The following is an 18,541-nucleotide window of genomic DNA, read 5'->3' on the forward strand; positions in this document are numbered from 1 at the left end:
GAAGCGACAACAAGTAAAAACAGTTTGATTCCGGCGGCTCTCCAAAGAACCGCTCCTGAGGCCCATCACCGCCACAACTCCACAACCATACAGAGACGACAAATGGTCACGTCGGGAAGGCGGCGAGGCCGTGAACACCGACCAACAACCCTGCAGGTAGAAGGTAGAAGTCCAGTTCAAGGTGGAACTGAAAACATCAGGTCTGGTCCCCATGAAGCCTGACCAAGGGCCAGTATTTGGCCTTTCACGTTCTGTTTGCTGCTTGAGAACCTGCTAGAACTCCTGGCGGCAGCAGGATTCTGCACTGGAAGGTGGAGGACACGTGCAGATCTGCATCTGGGACGGTTTGAAAAAAGTGTGTGAAGCATCTCCAGGATCTCCTGGTGGGTCTGTGTGTCCAAAGGGGAACATCTGTGCACCAAACAGTAGGGGCTCCGGCACAGAACCCTGAGCCACCCAGCAGAAGCTGAAGCTGAAGCAGAAGCTGAAGCAGAAGCAGGAGCAGAAGCAGGAGCAGAAGCAGAAGCAGAAGCAGAAGCAGAAGCAGAAGCAGAAGCAGAAGCTGAAGCTGAAGCTGAAGCTGAAGCAGAAGCAGAAGCTGAAAGGTCCGGGGCTCCCAAACTCAAATTTCAGTTCCTACATTCCAGACCGTGAAGATCAATATGGACGGAGGAGGATAAGACGCCTCGCAGAACGGAAAAAGCTCTTCTGAACGTTGGCGAGAAAAACTACCTCTGAGATGTTTCCTGTCTGCGAGTGTCTCCTCTGCAGTGGAGCCAGGAGAAACCAGGCCTCCTTTCAGGAGATGAGAAGAACACTTTCACACCTGGAACGGACACGAGAACTCCGGTCAGAACGAGCTCTGGGAAAGATGAGAAGCAGCCGGGCTGAAATGAAACGTCGGTAGCCGTCCTGGTCAAAGCTCCCCTCTGATAGGATCTACGTTCATGCTTCCTCTCAAGGAGGCACTTTGGAGAGGAACTGAAAGAAGGTCTGGGTCTTCAACGTGGGACCCTGAAGGTCCCGGACACCCGTGGGCTTCACCGGAGGCGCCGAGATACCCGGACCTGGAGACCGGAAGGTCGGATGTCTCCATAGGACGTGTCAACAAGAGGGTGAATGGCCGCATGTCTCTACCTGGAGCCCTGTGATTGGCCGGTCCGCGGCGAGCCCCGCCTCTCGCCCAATCCAAGCCGGGATTGGGCAGCGGCGCCGGAGGCGGAGCGATCGTCCTTGGAAGCGAACGTTCCCGGTTGGATTCCCGGCTCCTTCTAGGTGTGGAAGTCTTGTTGACACGTCCGACCCCTGACTGACGGAGGGATGAAGTAGAAATGATATTATTTTAGACTCCAGGAACCAATGAATGAAAACACAATCGATGCAAGAAGGTGTTATTGTGACATGCGGGTGTGACGGACGCCGTGCGTCACGTGCACGGATCCCTCCATCACGCTCTTAGCGGGTTCGTCAGAAACTCTCCCTGCACGAGCTGATGTGTTTTTGCGGAGCGCCGCCGGAGCGCCGCCGGAGCGCCGCCGGAGCGCCGCCGGAGCGCCGCTGGAGCCCGGGCGCCGAGGAGGCCACGTTAACGCATGCGCTGACCTTTGGTGGAGCTGCAATCAAAGAGCCGACCCGCCGGGTTCACGTGCACGCTGGTTCTGCCCCGGCAGACGGACAGACGGAGGAGAATGATGGCCGATGGTGTCACTGTAACCTGAGCTCAGCAGAACGGGTCGGGACCCGTTACGTCAGACCTGAAAGCACAAGCATCAAATCCATTCCACACACACACACACACACACACACACACACACACACACAGGCAGCAGGATCCAGCTCTGGAGATGGTCCAGCCCACCTCATCAGCTCATGATAATGATGGAGATGGCCAGCGAGCGTCCAGGAGACACTTCATCTTCATCTCTTCAGCTGCTGGAGGAAGACCTCCTGCGCCCCCTGAGGGTCCACCCGGCGTCTTCTAGCCTCATCTTTTTGGCGAGGCCAGAAGGTGCCCCTCCTGGAACTTGGAAAGGTGAGGGAGATGTGCTATTTGTCCCGGGGCCTTCAGAGGACATCATAGACGGGATCTTCATATTTCAAGGCTTCACATCCATCCAGGTCTTGAACACCTTCAGTAACACCTCCGATCTTTCCAGGATGGATTTCCAGCCCAGGAGAGGGTGAGGAGCACGGAGTCGGCCTCCGACCGCCGTCCCGTCCGACCGACCAATAAGCCGCGCTGCCATTGGCCGCTTCTGCCTGTGGGCCAGCGAGGAGGCGTGTCAGCGCGGAGGTGCGAGACCACGGATGTCGCTCAGTCCTCTGTCGTATCTTCTCATGATGAGTCCACGCGTGGCCTCACGCTCTGCAGGATCCTGCAGCGGAGGAGGACTCCAGGAGGAAACACGAGTGGACGAGAACCTCCTCTTCCGCTTGTCCTCCGCCAAAGAACCAAACAGAAATTGAAGGAAACAACATCTGTTTGTGAGGCGGCGCGACTGGAGTCCACAGGCGAACATCTCTGCTCCAAGAACATCGCAGCAGAACAACATCTCCTTCTGACCTCAGACGCCACACAAAGACTATTTCCAAGTTTCCCTTCCTGTCACCTCCCAGCAGCCCACGGCCGTGTGCTCAGGACTTCCAGTTAAGCGGGTGTCGTGTAGACGCTCCATCCGCCCTCGCAGGAGAAGCTTCCTTTCACACCTGAAACCCTTCCAGGGCTGCTTCCCTCAGATCCCTCAGAGCTCATCCATCACGCCGACTCCCGCTCTGCAACAGGAAGTGCAGCGTCACCATCTATGGGCCACAGCGGCAACAACAACCCCCTCTCCCTGTACACGCATGCACACACACACACACACACACACACACACACACACAAACACTCATCCTGCCCACATCCTCTGCTCCGAATTAATTACTCACACACACCACAGGACACAGAACAGTTCATTACTGTTCTATTAGCGCTGATTTCTCAATAGCCGTCCGGCTGCATGGAGCGTCTCCATCCCACCGCGAGGAGAGCAGGACCACGATACATCCCATGATGGGGTGACGTATGAGGACCAGGAGAAGGACCTCCGGAAGCCGTTCATTCTGAGCCGCCGAGGCTTCGCTCCCGAGACGGAAGGCGAGGAACCCTGGAGGAGCTGCAGGTCTTTCCCTCAGAGTTCTCCGGGCGGTTCACGCTTGCGTTCCTTACCTGCGAGTCACTTGAGGAGGATTCTGCTGCGCTTTAATTGGGTCACACTTGAAGAACCTTCCTCGCGTCTGCTCCCCCCGCCGACGCCTGGTAAACACAAACCCCGGTCTCCAGTCTCCTCCAAATCTGGGTCTGCCGCCTCTGTTCTTCTCTGCCGTCGGCAGACGTCTTCCTTCCCTCTCCGAACCCCCCAAATCCCACCGTCGACTCCGGCGGGCGACAAACCACAGCACGTGCTTCGGCGCGACGAGAACGTCCAAGAGAACGTGACGAGAAGGCGACGGGAACGGTCACATCTCCCTCGTGGGGAGAACATGTTCTCCAGGAGGTCTTCTACAGGGAACGCCAGTCGCTCACAGTATCAGATTTGAAGATGGAAGCCTTCGGTGGATTTTTAATCATTCATTCATTATCTATCACACCTGTCCTGCACTCAAGGTTGCCGGGGCAACTCCCGCCTGTCAATCACAGGCTCACATATGGAGACGTGCAACATTCACCCGCTCAGCCACACATCTGGGCAACGACGGGACTCCAACCAATCTCCTGCGGGAGCGAACACGAGGAGAACGTCACACAAAGTCGTCTGCTGTATCTGACCGGACAGATACTCTCAGACAAATGTCTGCTCGGATGCTAAACCGATCAGATCCTCCCTGCTGAAACCTCTCCGTTCACCACTTCATCTGAGGGGGAAGGAAAGAGGCTGGAAGATGGAGGACGGAGGACGGAGTTGGGCAGGTGTGCTGTGTGGAGCGTGATTTGGAGCGACAACGGGCCCTGACACGACAAACAGAATCTGCGATGACGGCCAGATCATTGAATAAAGATGTCCCATTTGCTCTGGGGCGTCTGCAGACATCGCCATGGAGATGCATCACCACACAACCGGAAAACAGGGGAAATGGAAGCAAACAGCATTCGCGGAAGCCTGCGGGGGGAAGTGCGTGTGTGTGTGTGTGTGTGTGTGTGTGTGTGTGTGTGTGTCACATTTGTCTTCATGTCCCGTATGACATTTCCATCACTCACCTCGTGTCTTGCGATGTCACAGTGAGACATCAGCACCGCGGCCGCAGGCCGAAGGCTATCAGATATCAGATATCAGCAGATATCAGCACAGAAGACGGGCTACCAGGGCCGCGCCCACTGGGAGGTTAGCGTGGGGTTAGCGCTCACAGCTAGAAGGTCTACGGAGGTTCAGAGGAGACCCTACATCGCCCAGACGTGTGAATGACACACACTGAACCAACGTGCCCTGTAGAACATGGCTGAGAGCCCTGAGTCACATGACCAACCCCGAGAGCGTCAGATGCTCAGGAGAACACAGCATGTTCTCTCAGGTCTCCTTCAGAGGCTTCCCGAGGAGCTCCACCGCGGCCTCGGTCCGACGCGAGAGCGGCAGGAGAGACCGGAGGGCAACAAATGGAGCCGTTGGCACGGCGACGAGCCCGCCGCGGTGACGTCTGGGGGCAAACCTGTCATCGGGTAGTGGGAGGAAACAAGGAGATTTCTGAGCGGGACGTCGTTCGCAGGCGTCTCTGCTCGCCGGCAGGCCTGCAGACCGGGCGGGCAGGACGGAGCTGCTTCATGGACACAACGGCAAATCAATGACGCGCGCAGCCTTGAAGCCCTCCGTCCGAGCTGCTCCGTAAACGTCCACGCCATCCGCGGCGCCGTTCAATCCGTGAGGCATCGATCTGATCGGGTAGCAATTAAAACAGCGCTTCCGCAGCACGGGGGCGTCCTCAGACTCGGGAGCGGGTCGGCTCCATGTCCCGCCGCCCTCAGACCCGTCTGATGCGTCGCTCGCCGTCTGACTCGGCCAACGCACGCAGGTGGCAGCCGTCGACAACAATATCATACAGAGGGAGGTTTTGGTTGGAACGGTTTCCTCATAAATCCTGACGTAAAGCTCTGCGTGACAGCCTTCGCCTCCGCCGCTCCCGTCCCTTCTTTTTTTTTTTTTGAGAAAAACCCTTCATGAGACACAGCTACACAAACCGCATACACACCAGGCATTGTGTGCAGCTACACACACACTGATAAAGACTTGAAACACACACACACACCTCCATTACTGACTCCACAACAATGGCCCTTTCAGGCAGAGAGGGTACGAGTGGTGCGCCTGTCTCACCTCCGGCGGCGTGTGTCAAGACTGCACGTATCTGAGGAGCGTTCAGCCTTTGTGCAGGAGCTGATGGAGGAAGGAGAGAACATGACTAGGGAGCCGCATTAGTCAGTTTGACGTGTCCTTGCTGGGATGCAAGCAGGCTAATTGCACAGGGATCAACAAGAGGCGCACCACTGACTGATTGCCAGCCATCAGCTGTGTGTGTGTGTGTGTGTGTGTGTGTGTGTTACATCCTCAAATGCGGGCAGAGATCCCACGATCGCAGGGTCAGCAGACATTCACCGAGGTGAGAGCAGCGAATCCTGCGGCCAGACAGCGACACGCAGCCTGGCGCTGAGGTGTTTCCACGGGTGCCCGGTCCTCTGCAGCCTCACCGTCACACACATGATTTGGAACAAAGACACGTTGAGTTTTCACCAGTACACTTGTGGTTATAATCAGAGGTTTGCTATTTGTAAGGGCAGTGTGTATATTGACAAAACCATCACCTTTCCTTTACCTTCTACAGGATCTATAGAACCGACAGCCTGCTTGAGACTCCTGTTATTTTGGTGTCGCGTTATAAAACATTGTTTGATCTGTTGGCACTTTTCCCTCCGCTGTAAATGAATAAACATTTTTTCCTTTAAATCAAATTATATCTGAAGGTTGAGTCGAGTGCGTATTCAGCGTTTCACCTCCTCAGATCCTTCTCCGTGTCCCAGGCGAAGCTTTGGAGGCGGTTGAGTGCGTGCAGTCGCCTCCTCCTCCTCCTCAGACTCAAACTGTGACGACCCTTGAACATCTGAGGCTGCAGCAGAAAAGCCTGCAGAAGCTGCTCGGTGCGTCGGTCAGAAGTGTTTTATAAATAAACTGGCTGCGAGAGGAGCCTTGAATCCTGACTATCAGAATGGCGCAGGGGTCGGTTTCACTAACCAGTAGCCTGGAGTCGGGGGTCCCGGCCGGAGTCAAAGGTGACCGGACTCCTCCGTCACCGGTGCTGCAGAACGTCTGACAGAACGACTGTCCAAAGCCTCCGGGCGTCGCCAACCACCGACCCGGTGTTCTGACAGCTCGCTGCTGGTGGACATGAGGGTAAAAGACAAGCAGCCAGATGGCAGGAGGCGCTTGGCAACAACGGCGGGGATTTCTTCGCCCGTAGCGGGCCGAGAAGGTCCCGACGGTCCGCTTCGAGAGGAAACCAGCGGCGGACGTCCCCGGGTTACATCTTAAATGAATTGTTGGGCACCACTTTCTCACTAAACTGTCCTATTTGCAGACCCAACATCAGAGCAGCCGCCGAAAAGCAGCGTTTGACTAAACGGGTTTAATTTTAAAGCTCATCTCAACCGGAAACACAAACTACTGCACTAACTGAACCCGCGGTGGAACCACGCAGGGAGCCGTAGATGCCCCGACGGGCTCTTCTTCAGCGGACAGACCTTTCTGACAAAGCCTCTCAGCGGACATGGGTTTCTGAACTGCTGTGTGACGGCGTGAGGAGCGAGGAGCTTCAGATCCGGGGGCAGCGTTTGCAGGGCTGCAGATGAGGGGGCAGCAACGCGCCGGTCTGCTGCGGTAATGAGAAGCGTCGCTCAAAAAACAGAACCACAGTTTATTCCAATTATTTTAGAACATATCGTGTTTCCCACATCGAGCGCAGTCGTCAGAGTGACTCACAGCAAATAAATACTGATAATTCTGTGTCACCACAGCGGCTGATAAGAAGCACCAACACAAACCATGGATAAAACACCGCTGAGGAAACTGGATCCATTGTCTTCTCATCTTCTCTTTTAATGATAGGAATGATGGGTGTGTGTGTGTGTGTGCGCCCAGAGGGCTAATACAAAACAATAGCTTCATGTAGTAGAGTAGCATTCAGCACAATGTTACTTCTGTAAAGTACTTTTGTGTACTTCAACGATGGTTGAAGACAACAAACATTCATTCGTCATTCAATCATTCATTCTGCACGGTCCTCATCAGGGGGCGGAGCCAGTCCCAGCTGTAATGGTCAGGAGGCGGGGTTTAAACACTGATGGTCAGCTGTCAATCACGTCATCATTCATCCTCTCATTCTTTTGTGATATTTTGGACTGTGGGGGGAGAAAGAGAACCTGGAGAGAACACAGAAAGACCTGAGCTCTCGGGGTCTGGAGTACAGAAAAATGGAAGGCGGGGGTTCTGGTCCAGGAGGAGTTTCTGAAATACTCTATTCAGATGTCTTCAGATCCAACCGTCTTCTGTCTGCAGCCTTCTAGCAGGAACTTATCCAGCAAGCCGTGCAACTCCTCCCATCTTCTCTGGATCTGCAGCATCAACCATGCAGCTGCAACATGAGAACCGGCAGTGAGACCGGGCCCAGGCTAGGCCGGGTCGGCTGACCACCCGACCCTCGGTCCGTCACCGTTTCTGAGAGTGTCTTTTTATTTAAAACTTTACTTGTTTACCTGCTCTTTCCTCGCCTTGCTTTCAGATCGAGACTCAGAGGAGTGTTTTCTGCCAGCGCCAGCTCAGGCTCTGCTCAGCGGCTCCGTGGCTCCACCTGCTGTCGACTAGTGTTCCTGTCAGGGCCGTCTGCACTGTGCCGACGTGCACGGCCTGGACGCTGACCCGTGGCGCTGATTCCTCTGAGCTCCCACAAGCTCCCGGAGACGCCGACCGCCAGAGTCCTGCCAAGAGCGGACAAAGAACACACACTTTCACTTTTTGGGATCAAACGTTTCTTCATAAGTCCTGACTCGTTGCCTGTCTGGCAGCTTCTCAGTCTGTTTAAAACATTTAAATATCTCTTGATCATTTTAGACATATCATCACAAATTTCAATTTACAATTACATGGACGTGTCCAGATTTACACTCATCAGGTTGAGCTTCACCTTCTGAAGAATGTTTGTTGCAGCAGGACTGAAGTTCAATCAGATGTGATGTAAAAATAAACTGGTCCTGATACACCAAAGCCTAACTATTAATCAGTTAAGGGCTAATCCAAGTATACAGATGAGAGAAGCATCTTTGTTTCAGTTATCTTTCTTTCTGTAATAAACCTTCTCTTGAATCTCCAGTTGTGTGACTCGTCAAAAACACTGATTGGGCCAGAGATCACGACACACACACACACACACACACACACACACACACACACACACACACACACACACACACACACGGCAATTTGTTGAGAGACGTTTCCTTCAGTGATGTTCATCATGTCTTATCCAACTGGCTGAAGTGAGCTGACCCGAATGAAACACACACATCTGTGAAGCCAATCTTCCATAAAAATAACCTCGCTCATTCAATGAATCACTTTCAGACAACTCCTCATTCATGTTCAACTAATAAACTCCTCGGGATATAACTCTGGCCCTTGTCTGATTATTAGCAGTCCCAGTGGAAAAGGACACAATAGAAAGTAAAAACGAGAAAAATAAAATCTCCAGCAGATGCAAAACAGATGTCGCACATTAGCACACCTGCTAGCAGTTGAGCCGGAGCCCGACCGCCGTGACGGATGCGCCTGTGTTCCTGTCAGGGTCCCGGAGCTCCGCCGGGGTCTCCTCTGCTCCCATCCTCCCGGGACAGGGCGCCTCCGGCCCGCCAACAACTCGGCGATGACCGCAGTCATCCCTGCTAAATGCTAACTGCTACAGCTAGGTGGCTCCGCTAACACAGGCTAACTCCCTGGTGCTAGCATGTCGGTCATCCCGCTAGCTAGCTGGCTAACTGTCCGATGAGCGATTTATGAGACACCGGCAGTGTCCGGGACGGTGACGGATGGGGCGACTGGCTTTAAACGTCCCTTTGAACGAAGGAAGGAGGAAAGCGAAGTCCGTGCTGACCCGTTTCTGAACGTCCACCGCCATGTCCCTGCTCGCTGTGTTTACAAGCTAACGTGCCGCCTCTTCTGTTCGACAGTACCGTCAAGCTAGCTGTATCCTTCCGAACTACTTCTGATTTGACCTTTCACAGCAAAGCTTTACAGAAGTCAATTGATCATCATGTCTAAAGGAAAGACTAAAATCAAATAGAATCAGAAGTGTTTTGTTTCTCTCAGGCAAACGTTTACAATTAAAAAGTACATTAGCGGAATCAACCGGAACACTGCCGAGCTACTTCCGGTTTGGGGGGCCGATGAAGAGAGACATATTTTGATTGTGACGCGAGTGCGCCCTCTAGAGGCGATTCGTGGTAACTACAAGCTTGTTCTTCCCTGGAGAAGACTTGATCGCAGCGGAGAACTTCAACCAGACGCTCTGCAAAACTGAGGAAAACAATGAAGCGCAGGAAAAAAGATAGAAGCGAATTAAAGAAATAGGAAAAACAATACGTTGTGAAGAAAATGAAAGAAATCAAGGAGGGAATGTTGACATGCTAGAGGCTAGATGACTAGAATAACATGTCTGAGTGATACTGAGTGTGGTTTTCAAGTCAGCATCCGGCCTTTGCAGTCTACAAGTCGGTGGTTTGTTGTGTGTTGTTACTTCTGTCTTTGAGTGCGCTTTCTTTATTGGACCAGCTCTGTCACGTCGCTGCTGCTGAAATAGCCAAATTTCACCCTGGGGGTGAATAAAGCCTGATGTGAGTCATTGGGCCTCACAGTTTCTTTATTGAAGCAACAGAACCACGTGGCACAAAACGAGAACTAGCACCTCGCAGAGTGGAACACTAAAACAATGTGTGTGTGTGTGTGTGTGTGTGTGTGTGTGTGTGTGTGTGTGTGTGTGTGTGTGTGTGTGTGCGTGCGTGTGTGTGAAGCCTCTGCCAGTTCCCAGTGATTCTTCAGGGTGCATTTTCGTTTTTTGTTGTTGTTTTCAAAAACGATCCATTTTTTTTCAGACAGGCAAAAAAATTAAATAAAAATAAAAGTCAAATAAAGCTGTTTTATGAAAGACGGCAAAACATTTGACAGTTTAAATTTATTTGATCCGGTTTTCTGTTTTTTAGAAACAAGACAGAGACAACGATCTTCACACATCTGGACAGTTCAGGGTCGCCTGAGAACCTCCTGGATGGTGGGAGGAACCCGGGGAACCCCACGCAGACACCAGGAGAACATGGAGACTCCACGCAGGAAGGTCTGCGGAGGGAATTGAACCGATGACCTTCTGGCTGTGAGGAGAAGGTTCTACCCGCTGCAGCAGCATGCTGGCAAAAACTCAACGTTTCTGCGAAAAGAAGAAGAACCTTCTGGGAAATAAAAGTGTTTTTACCCCACAAAGCAAAGTGAAGATGACCTTCATTTCAATAAATAGGGACGATAATAACAATACATTTCATTGACGGTGCCTTAATGGACACTCGAGGACACGGATGATCTCCCAGGAGGTTTAGACCCAAACGAGCAGGAACCCAGAGTCTCGGCTCCTCGGCGGGTCTGAGCGCTGGACGCTCCTCGTCCCAACAGATGGTTGGCTTCTCATGTGTGATGTTCTCCGTCCACCTGTTCTGGTTCTGTTGGCTCTCAGCTGGAACCCCTGAGGACCTCCTCTATGGTTGGGCTCTGATGGTTCCCGTGGCCGAGGGTTCTGTCGCCTCCCTGAGTCTCAGGGATGGCTCCGGTGGTTCTGCCGGTCCACCGTACCTTCTGGCTGCTCTGCCTTCGTCTCCAGCTGAAGGTTCTGGAGCCGCAGGCTGTCAGGGTCCTCCGGGTCCCTCTGGTCCTGGTCCAGGTCCTGACGAAGAGAAAGACACCGGTTTCACTTCCTTGTAGATTTTTGAGCTCCGCTCTGTGGTGTTCCTGGTTGTTTTTGTATTTTTACTGGTATCTTGGGGGTTTTTCCTCATTGTTTTTGTGTCTCGGGAGGATTTTTGTACTTTTTCGGATATTTTGTCGTTTGCGGGGGTTTTATGCCGTTTTTTCCGGACTCATTTCTCACCCTTTAATTCACAATAAAAAACAAACAGCAGCAGAGCTGGAACTCCGGGCGGGTAAGGCCCGCCCTCCTCCGCCGCCATCGGCTACTGCATTCTCACCGTCACACGACCTCATCGTACCTGGCGGAGCTGGGCGCTGTACCGGGCCAGGGTGGCGTACAGGAACTGGTACTGCTCCGTGGTCTGGATCATACCCCCCCTGAGGGGGCGGGGAGGACACCGGGGTGAGGCGGCGGTACGGTCGGGCCATACCTGCGGCGTTCTCCTGCCGGCGGACGTTACCTGTCCAGTCGCAGCTGGCAGACCGTCTCCAGCACGTCCACCCGGCCCGTCTCCCGCAGCTGCTGGCAGCCGATGCTGCCCGCGATGAAGCAGCCAGTACGACCGATGCCCGCGCTGCAGAACCGGGGGGAGAACCAGGGGCAGAACCAGGGGCAGAACCAGGGGGAGAACCAGGGGCAGAACCAGGGGGAGAACCAGGGGCAGAACCAGGGGGAGAACCAGGGGGAGAACCAGAAGGAGAACCAGGGGGAGAACCAGGGGGAGAACCAGGGGCAGAACCAGGGGGAGAACCAGAAGGAGAACCAGGGGGAGAACCAGGGGGAGAACCAGGGGGAGAACCAGAGGGAGAACCAGGGGGAGAACCAGGGGGAGAACCAGGGGGAGAACCAGAAGGAGAACCAGAAGGAGAACCAGGGGTAGAACCAGGGGGAGAACCAGAAGGAGAACCAGAAGGAGAACCAGGGGGAGAACCAGAAGGAGAACCAGGGGTAGAACCAGGGGGAGAACCAGAAGGAGAACCAGAAGGAGAACCAGGGGGAGAACCAGAAGGAGAACCAGGGGGAGAAACAGGGGGAGAACCAGTCACTTCCTACCTTCTATTGCAAGTGTGGTTTCATGTTGAACTTCAGATTTTCTCTTTCTCGACTGATTGATGAAGTATTTTGGAACAAGCGAACCTGCAGTGGACGATGACGGGGCCTTGGCCCGGGTCGGGGGCCGTGATTGGTGGAGAGACCGGAGGCGGGCCGGACTTCCTGTGTGAATCCACCTCCGCCAGCAGGCGGAGCAGGGCGGCGGGGCAGCCGGGGACCTGGTGGTCCGGCCAAGACCGGAACCAGTAGTGTCTGATGGAGCGGCACTCTGAACCCAGCTGGCAACACACACACACACACACACACACACACACACACACACACACACCCACACACACACATCAATACACAGATACACACAGATGCAAACACATATACACATATAGACAGACACAAACACACACACTTTCACACAATGATCAAACACATATTCGTACAGATGCACACATGCACAGACACACACACACAGACACACACACTGGAATACGCTGATTCAACCATAAACGCACAGGTAAACATACACAAACCACAGGTAACACACAAACACACAAATACAAACACACACAGGCACACAAAAAGACACACATTCACAAAAATACAATGATACACACAGACACACACACAAGATGCAAACAAAGACACACACATGAACACAAGTACACACGCACACACAGACACACACATACAGACATAGACACACAAATAGACAAAATGATGAATGCACAAATGGACAAACACACACCCGGACGCACACACAGGTCCATGTAGACACACACACAGACACAATGATTGTTTCATTATTGTCTAATATTGTTATAAAACTCTTCCTGTCTGTTCATTTATTGAATGAATTATTATTTCTTTTCCATTCTAAACCCTGACTGTAGCTCTTCCACGGAGGTTCTCCAGGGTTCTCCGGGGAACGTCCAGCCAGCTTCTCAAAGAAACAGCTGGCAAGACAAACTTTATTTCTTCTCCAACCTGAACCTCCATGTCGGTGACGGTGAAGCCGTCCTTCTCCTGGCGCTCCGTCACCCTGCAGAGGAACCTGCCGAAGACACGGCTCCTTCCTCCTCCTCCAGGTCCACCTCCCTCTTCGGCCTCCTCCTCCTCCTCCTCCTCCTCCCGCTCCTCTTCCTCCCCGTCTTCCTCGCTGCTCGGCAGCGGCCAGTAGGCCTCGCACTTCTGGGTTTGGGGGACAAACCTGTTAGAGCCCGGAGGAGACGGAAGGAGGATGAAGAAGGATGAAGAAGGATGAGGGCGGAGTCGGCGCCTCGCCTCGTTGTTCTCCTTCAGCCTGGTCACCATGACAATGATGCTGCTCCTCTCCTGCCAGACCATGTCCCAGAAGTCACCCACCGTGTGCACCATCGGCCCCTGCGTGGCGATGAAGGCCCTCGGGGAGCCGCCGTACCCCTGTGGGGCGGGAACACACCCCGTGGGTTAGCTTAGCTTAGCTTAGCCTTGGTTTAATCCCCTAGGAATGAGAAGAGCACATTGTGGGAGGAGTTTGAGGAGAGTAGTGTGTGTGTGTGTGTGTGTGTGTGAGGAGTGTGTCATGTGTGAGGAGTGCAGTGTTTGGGGAGTGTGAAGTGTGTGAGGGCTGCGTGGGCAGGCGGGGGGTGGAGGAGGGGGGTTGGTGTCATGGACGTGTCACTTCCTCCATCACTTCCTGTGGTTTCCTGTTCCTGTGTGTGTGTGTGTGTGTGTGTGTGTGTGTGTGTGTGTGTGTGTGTCCAACGGGTCCTCGCACAAGTGCATGAGGATTCTCTCTGAGTGTCTGAGAGATTAACGAGTATTTGACTGCAGTTCAGGTCTGCATTCAAAGTACCAAAGTAGTACTTTTGAGGAGGAAAATACTTTGAATGCATTGAAGCAGGACATCAAATGAAGTACTTGATGTACTTCTTGTATTTCATTCATTCACTCATTCATTCTGCACAGCCTACATCCTGCTCAAAGGATCAGGGGGCGGAGCCAATACAGCTGTAAATGTCAGGAGGCGGGGCTTAACCCGGACAGGTCAGCTGTCAATCATCCATCAATTCATATTAACTGACAATTTAGTTTTCATTGAACCAATGAGTGTTAATGGACTGAAGACTGAGAACGTGGAGAACCCAGGCAGGAGAACGTGGAGAACCCAAGAGTCCTGCATGTGTGGACCATGGAGAGCTCCAGGATGGAACCCAGCCTGGAGGCACCATCTCGGCCCGGTGAGCTGCTGAGATGGAAACACTTCCAAATACTTTGATGCGCACGTTCACTTCCACTGGATACTTTGCTCACAGCTTCTTGAACCTCCCCTGAAGGACTGTGTAAGTATCTGGTGCGAAGGGTTCCTTCTCGTGGAACGTGGGTTCTGCGGGGGCGTGAGCGGCGGCCGGCGGGTCACATGACTCACCCGGATGTAGTTAGCATTGATGTAGCGGTCCGGCCCCGCCTCCTCCTCGGAGCTCCGCAGGATCACTCGGCTCTCGGGGTCTTCAAGACAGAAAGAGGTGTTACAGGGACGAGGTCGGGGTCCCTCAGGGTCCCTCGGGGTCCCTCGGGGTCCCCCGGGTTCCGCTCGGGGGTCCTCGGTACTGACTGGGCAGGATGCTGGGGTAGCGGTCCTTGATGGTGTGACCCTGGACGTCCAGCTCCGCCGCACCCACCAGGTTAGGAGGGATTTTCTGTGGGGACCAACGGGGTCTCATATCGAACACATCCTTCATCTGAGACAGCGTGTGTGTGTGTGTGTGTGTGTGTGTGTGTGTGTGTGTGTGTGTGTGTGTGTTTCACCTGATACTCGGCGTTGAGTGCGTGTGTGTCGGCGGCCGCCTGCTGCAGCAGGGTGTGTGTTAGCGGCCGAGACGAGGTGTGGAGCAACTGGAGCCACACCTCCTTGGGGGTGGAGACGGAGCACACTGGCTCCGCCCCCAGGCTGCTCACGTCCAATAGGAGTGAAAGATTTGAGCCCCGCCTACAAAACAAGATGATGAACTGCTTCCTGTGACCTTTAAAGACGCCGATGAAAATACCTATGAAACTTACGTTGCACCTAAACATCATGTTTGATTACCTTAAAAACAGGAAATGGAAATGAGCCCAAACATATTGATTATTTTAATCTATACTTCAATATCATAAAGTGTTAGCAAAAGAGCTAAATCGCAGTCCTTGCCTCTCCTGCAGGCGGATGGAGGCTTTCCGTGGCGGCGTGGCCATCGGGAGCGGCGTGTCCAGGTCGTCGGCGGGGGAGTGGCTGTGAACCGCCGCCATCCTCAGCTGGTCTGCGGCGCCGCTTCAGCCAATCATCCCCACCTGCGCGGTGAAAAAGGTTTCACACACCTTCCCTCTGGTGCTGCATTGCTAACCATTACCTTCGCTTGTTCGTTCGTTCTCCTTGCAAGCGGACGGTCGGCTTGAAATCAACTGTTAGCTCGGTGGCAGGCAATTAGCATGCTAACAGTCATTTAGCCTGCTTGCAGGGAATTAGCCTGTAAGAGGCCAGTTAGCCTGTGTGCAGGGAGTTTGCAGGTACTTGGGGTCAACAGTCCAGAGCGTAGGAGAGTGTGGAAAAGAGGTGAAGAGACGGGTCCAAGCAGGTTGGAATGGGTGGAGAAAAGTGTCAGAGGTACGAAGATGTAGAAGACTATCAGCCAGAATGAAAGGAAAGGTGTACAAGACAGTGGTGAGACCAGCGATGATGTTTGGACTAGAAACTGTAACAATGACCAAAAGGCAGCAGGCAGAACTAGAGGTTGCAGAGATGAAGATGTTGAGGTTCTCTTTGGGAGTGACCAGGATGGAGGGGATCAGGAATGAGTCTATCAGAGGAACAGCACGTGTTAGATGTTTTGGAGAGAAGGTCAGAGAAGCCAGACTGAGATGGTTGGGTCATGGACAGAGGAGGGATGGAGAATATATTGGTAGACGGATGCTGGAATTGGAGGTCTAGAGGAAGAACAAAGAGAAGATGGATGGACGTGGTGAGAGAAGACATGAAGGTAGTTGGTGTGAGAGAGGAAGATACAGAGAATAGGGTTAGCTACCCCTGAAGGGGAAAACCCAAAGGAGAAGAAGAGCCTATTAGCAGCCAGTTCGCCTGCTTGCAGAGAATTAGCCTATTAGCAGCCAGTTAGCCTATTAGCAGCCAGTTAGCCTATTAGCAGCCAGTTAGCGTACCCCAAAAATGTTTTGAGAGGCAAAAAAAATGTGGAAGGTGACAACAGAGTGAAAGACCTGGAGAAGAACCAGAACCCAAGCACAGCAGCAAGATGTGTGTGTGTGTGCATGTTTGTGCTTGTGTGTCCGTATGTGTGTTTGAAAGTTTGTTTTTGTATGCATGTGTGTGTTTGTGCACGTTTTATTATGCCTGTGTATGCTACTGTGTGTAACTTTGTCTGTGTGTGAAAATCTGTGTGGGTGGCTGCGTGTGTGTGTGTGTGTGTCTGTGTGTGTGTGTGTGTGTGTGTGCGGGTGTGCATCTCCATCGGAAGTTTCCCCACAGCAGGAAGTCAGCCTCCCCAACTGACAGGAACTGAGCGAGCGGAGCTTCTGACAGAACATTATCGGTGATTGACGAACTGATCAGACTCGATCAGCTCATTGAGCCTCCACAAGCAGTACAACGATACTCTCTAAATACAGTATCTGGTAATGTGTTAGAGGTAATCAAAAGTATTTGTACGTAAGGATCAACAAGTACTCAGTTACTTAGGTTAGCGTGTATAAGTACGAGCATGCGGGATGAATACTATGCTGTGATACCGTACGTTTCAGGGTCACATGGGCGTCACGGAGGGCTGCGATTGGTCCAGCTCTTTGTTTACAGGCCATAAAGGGTTTTGTTTGTGTATAAACGTATAGTTGAAGGTGTAAACGCCTTTTCTTCTCACGTTTGTTTCCCAAAGGATGAACGTCCTTTTTGTGTCAGAGACCCTAAATTTTCTGAAAACTTCTCTCCAAAAGGCCAGAAGGAAAACTAAGCGGGATTTATTTTGGAAATAAATAAGAAATGAACCATGACGACCCACAGGCGGCGGACGAGCGGCTGAACGGACTCACCAGCACAAAGACGTCCCTGGAGGTGGACTGAGAACGGAAGAGGAACTGCAAAAAGATGAGGGGAAACGACCAAGAGTCTCCTTGCATGAATCAATAAAATGATAATATACGTCATCATCATAGTGGTGATAATAGTGATAATAACTATAGTGTCATTATTACTATAGACATCCATATTAATGATAATAACAACAATAACAACAAATTATCAAATACATAAATGAATGACCTGATATGTCCGTACAATTCTACTTTTGATATTTAAAATTCAAACAATTAATTTAATTGATATAAAATGATGATTTTATATTAATGTAAGTCATTAATAACAACACCTTTCAAAGATTTGGATTTAATCTGAGATCATTGATCCTTTTTAAGTCTTGACAATCTGGAAAAACAAATGCGGAGGGGAAAAAAGAGGAAGAAGAAGAGAAGCAGAGAGAAAGAAAAGTGACTGAGGATGAAGGACGGGAGAAGAGGAGAGGAGGAGGAAAAGAGAGAGAAAGAGAAGAGTAAAGTACCTGGACTTGTGGAGCTTCTGTGAGTCGATCCTCCGAGATGAAGAGGAGAAGGTGGAGGTGGAGGTGGAGGTGCAGGGACTGGCCGGGCGGCGGAGGGACCGAGGCTTCGGCTGCGGCTTCCGCCAAAATCGATGATCTTCTGCGGGACAAGAAGCAACACGTGGAGGAGGAGGAGGAGGAAGAAGAAGAAGAAGAAGAAGAAGAAGAAGAGGAAGAGCAGGAGCAGGAGCAGCGGGAGGAGCAGGAGCAGACTTGTCCGGAGCCGCGGCGGTTATTAAGCGCCCGGGGGGGGCGGGGGGGGGGGGCGCTCCCGTCCAATCAGAAGCCTCCGCTGTCACTTCCGGCACTTTCCTCACCTGCTCGAGCGGAAGTGCCCCCCAAACACACACACACTCTCACTAACACACACACACACACACACACACACTCTCACTAACACACACACACACACACACTCTCACTAACACACACATACACACACCCCGAGGGTCCTCTGACCTCCAGGGACCTCAGACTCCTCCTCAGTGACCTTCACGGTCCATGATGGTCCATTATGGCTTCTCCTCTGCTGTGGGTCCTGGTCCTTCATGGTCCTGGTCCTTCATGGTCCTGGTCCTTCCTGGTCCAGGCAGATCCAGCTCTCCTGCTCTCCATCATGTTCTCCCTCTGGTCCATCGTGGTTCTGGCGCCTCCTGCTGGCCCGGCCTGCCACGTCCGCTTGAAAGCTGGCAGATGTTTTACAGAAGCCTGTTTCTTCTGATCTCACCAGCTTTTATTTTGAAAACACAGAATCACTTAGTTTGTCGGAGACTTCCAGATCCTTCCATGAACCTCTGTCCACCATGGCCGCCGCCATGACGCCGTACCGGTGTCCGTGACGCCGCCGTCAC

At 52.6% G+C, this 18,541-nt stretch overlaps 1 protein-coding gene and 1 long non-coding RNA gene across 3 annotated transcripts; both read right to left on the minus strand.

Moving 5' to 3' along the window:
* Nucleotides 1-6,916: 6,916 nt before the first annotated feature.
* On the minus strand, nt 6,917-10,035 carry LOC147214582 (uncharacterized). Of its 2 annotated transcripts, none has more exons than XR_015104390.1 (3): nt 8,800-10,035; nt 7,775-7,996; nt 6,917-7,653 (listed from the first exon to the last, which is right to left on the minus strand). It is a non-coding gene; the product is annotated as an uncharacterized LOC147214582 (long non-coding RNA). The 2 variants fall into 2 exon arrangements; XR_015104391.1 differs by having other exon boundaries at nt 9,166-10,033.
* A 192-nt stretch (nt 10,036-10,227) lies between these two features.
* Nucleotides 10,228-17,871, minus strand: LOC147214583 (tyrosine-protein phosphatase non-receptor type 7-like). The gene is made up of 12 exons (XM_086141912.1): nt 17,652-17,871; nt 17,128-17,172; nt 15,242-15,381; nt 14,860-15,040; nt 14,666-14,750; nt 14,480-14,559; nt 13,354-13,491; nt 13,057-13,260; nt 12,160-12,353; nt 11,483-11,596; nt 11,321-11,399; nt 10,228-10,998 (listed from the first exon to the last, which is right to left on the minus strand). Exons 3-12 carry the CDS (start codon nt 15,337-15,339, stop codon nt 10,870-10,872), a joined length of 1,302 nt encoding a protein of 433 aa, XP_085998038.1. The 5' UTR covers nt 15,340-15,381; nt 17,128-17,172; nt 17,652-17,871; the 3' UTR covers nt 10,228-10,869.
* Between the last annotated feature and the right edge of the window lie 670 nt (nt 17,872-18,541).

This window comes from Fistularia commersonii, chromosome 34, assembly GCF_037954325.1.
Source record: "Fistularia commersonii isolate RoL2024-O1a breed Wild chromosome 34, RoL_Fcom_v1.0, whole genome shotgun sequence".
NCBI classification, from domain to species: domain Eukaryota; kingdom Metazoa; phylum Chordata; class Actinopteri; order Syngnathiformes; family Fistulariidae; genus Fistularia; species Fistularia commersonii.

What these genes read in the sequence shown, in the direction of transcription:
- LOC147214583 (XM_086141912.1), bottom strand. Translation starts at nt 15,339, where the DNA reads ATGGCGGCGGTTCACAGCCACTCCCCCGCCGACGACCTGGACACGCCG. An exon ending in GGCTGAAGGAGAACAACGAG is followed by an intron (nt 13,261 to 13,353) that starts GCGAGGCGCCGA and finishes CCCCAAACCCAG; the next exon opens with AAGTGCGAGGCCTACTGGCC. An exon ending in ACAGCGCCCAGCTCCGCCAG is followed by an intron (nt 10,999 to 11,320) that starts GTACGATGAGGT and finishes TCTCTTCGTCAG; the next exon opens with GACCTGGACCAGGACCAGAG.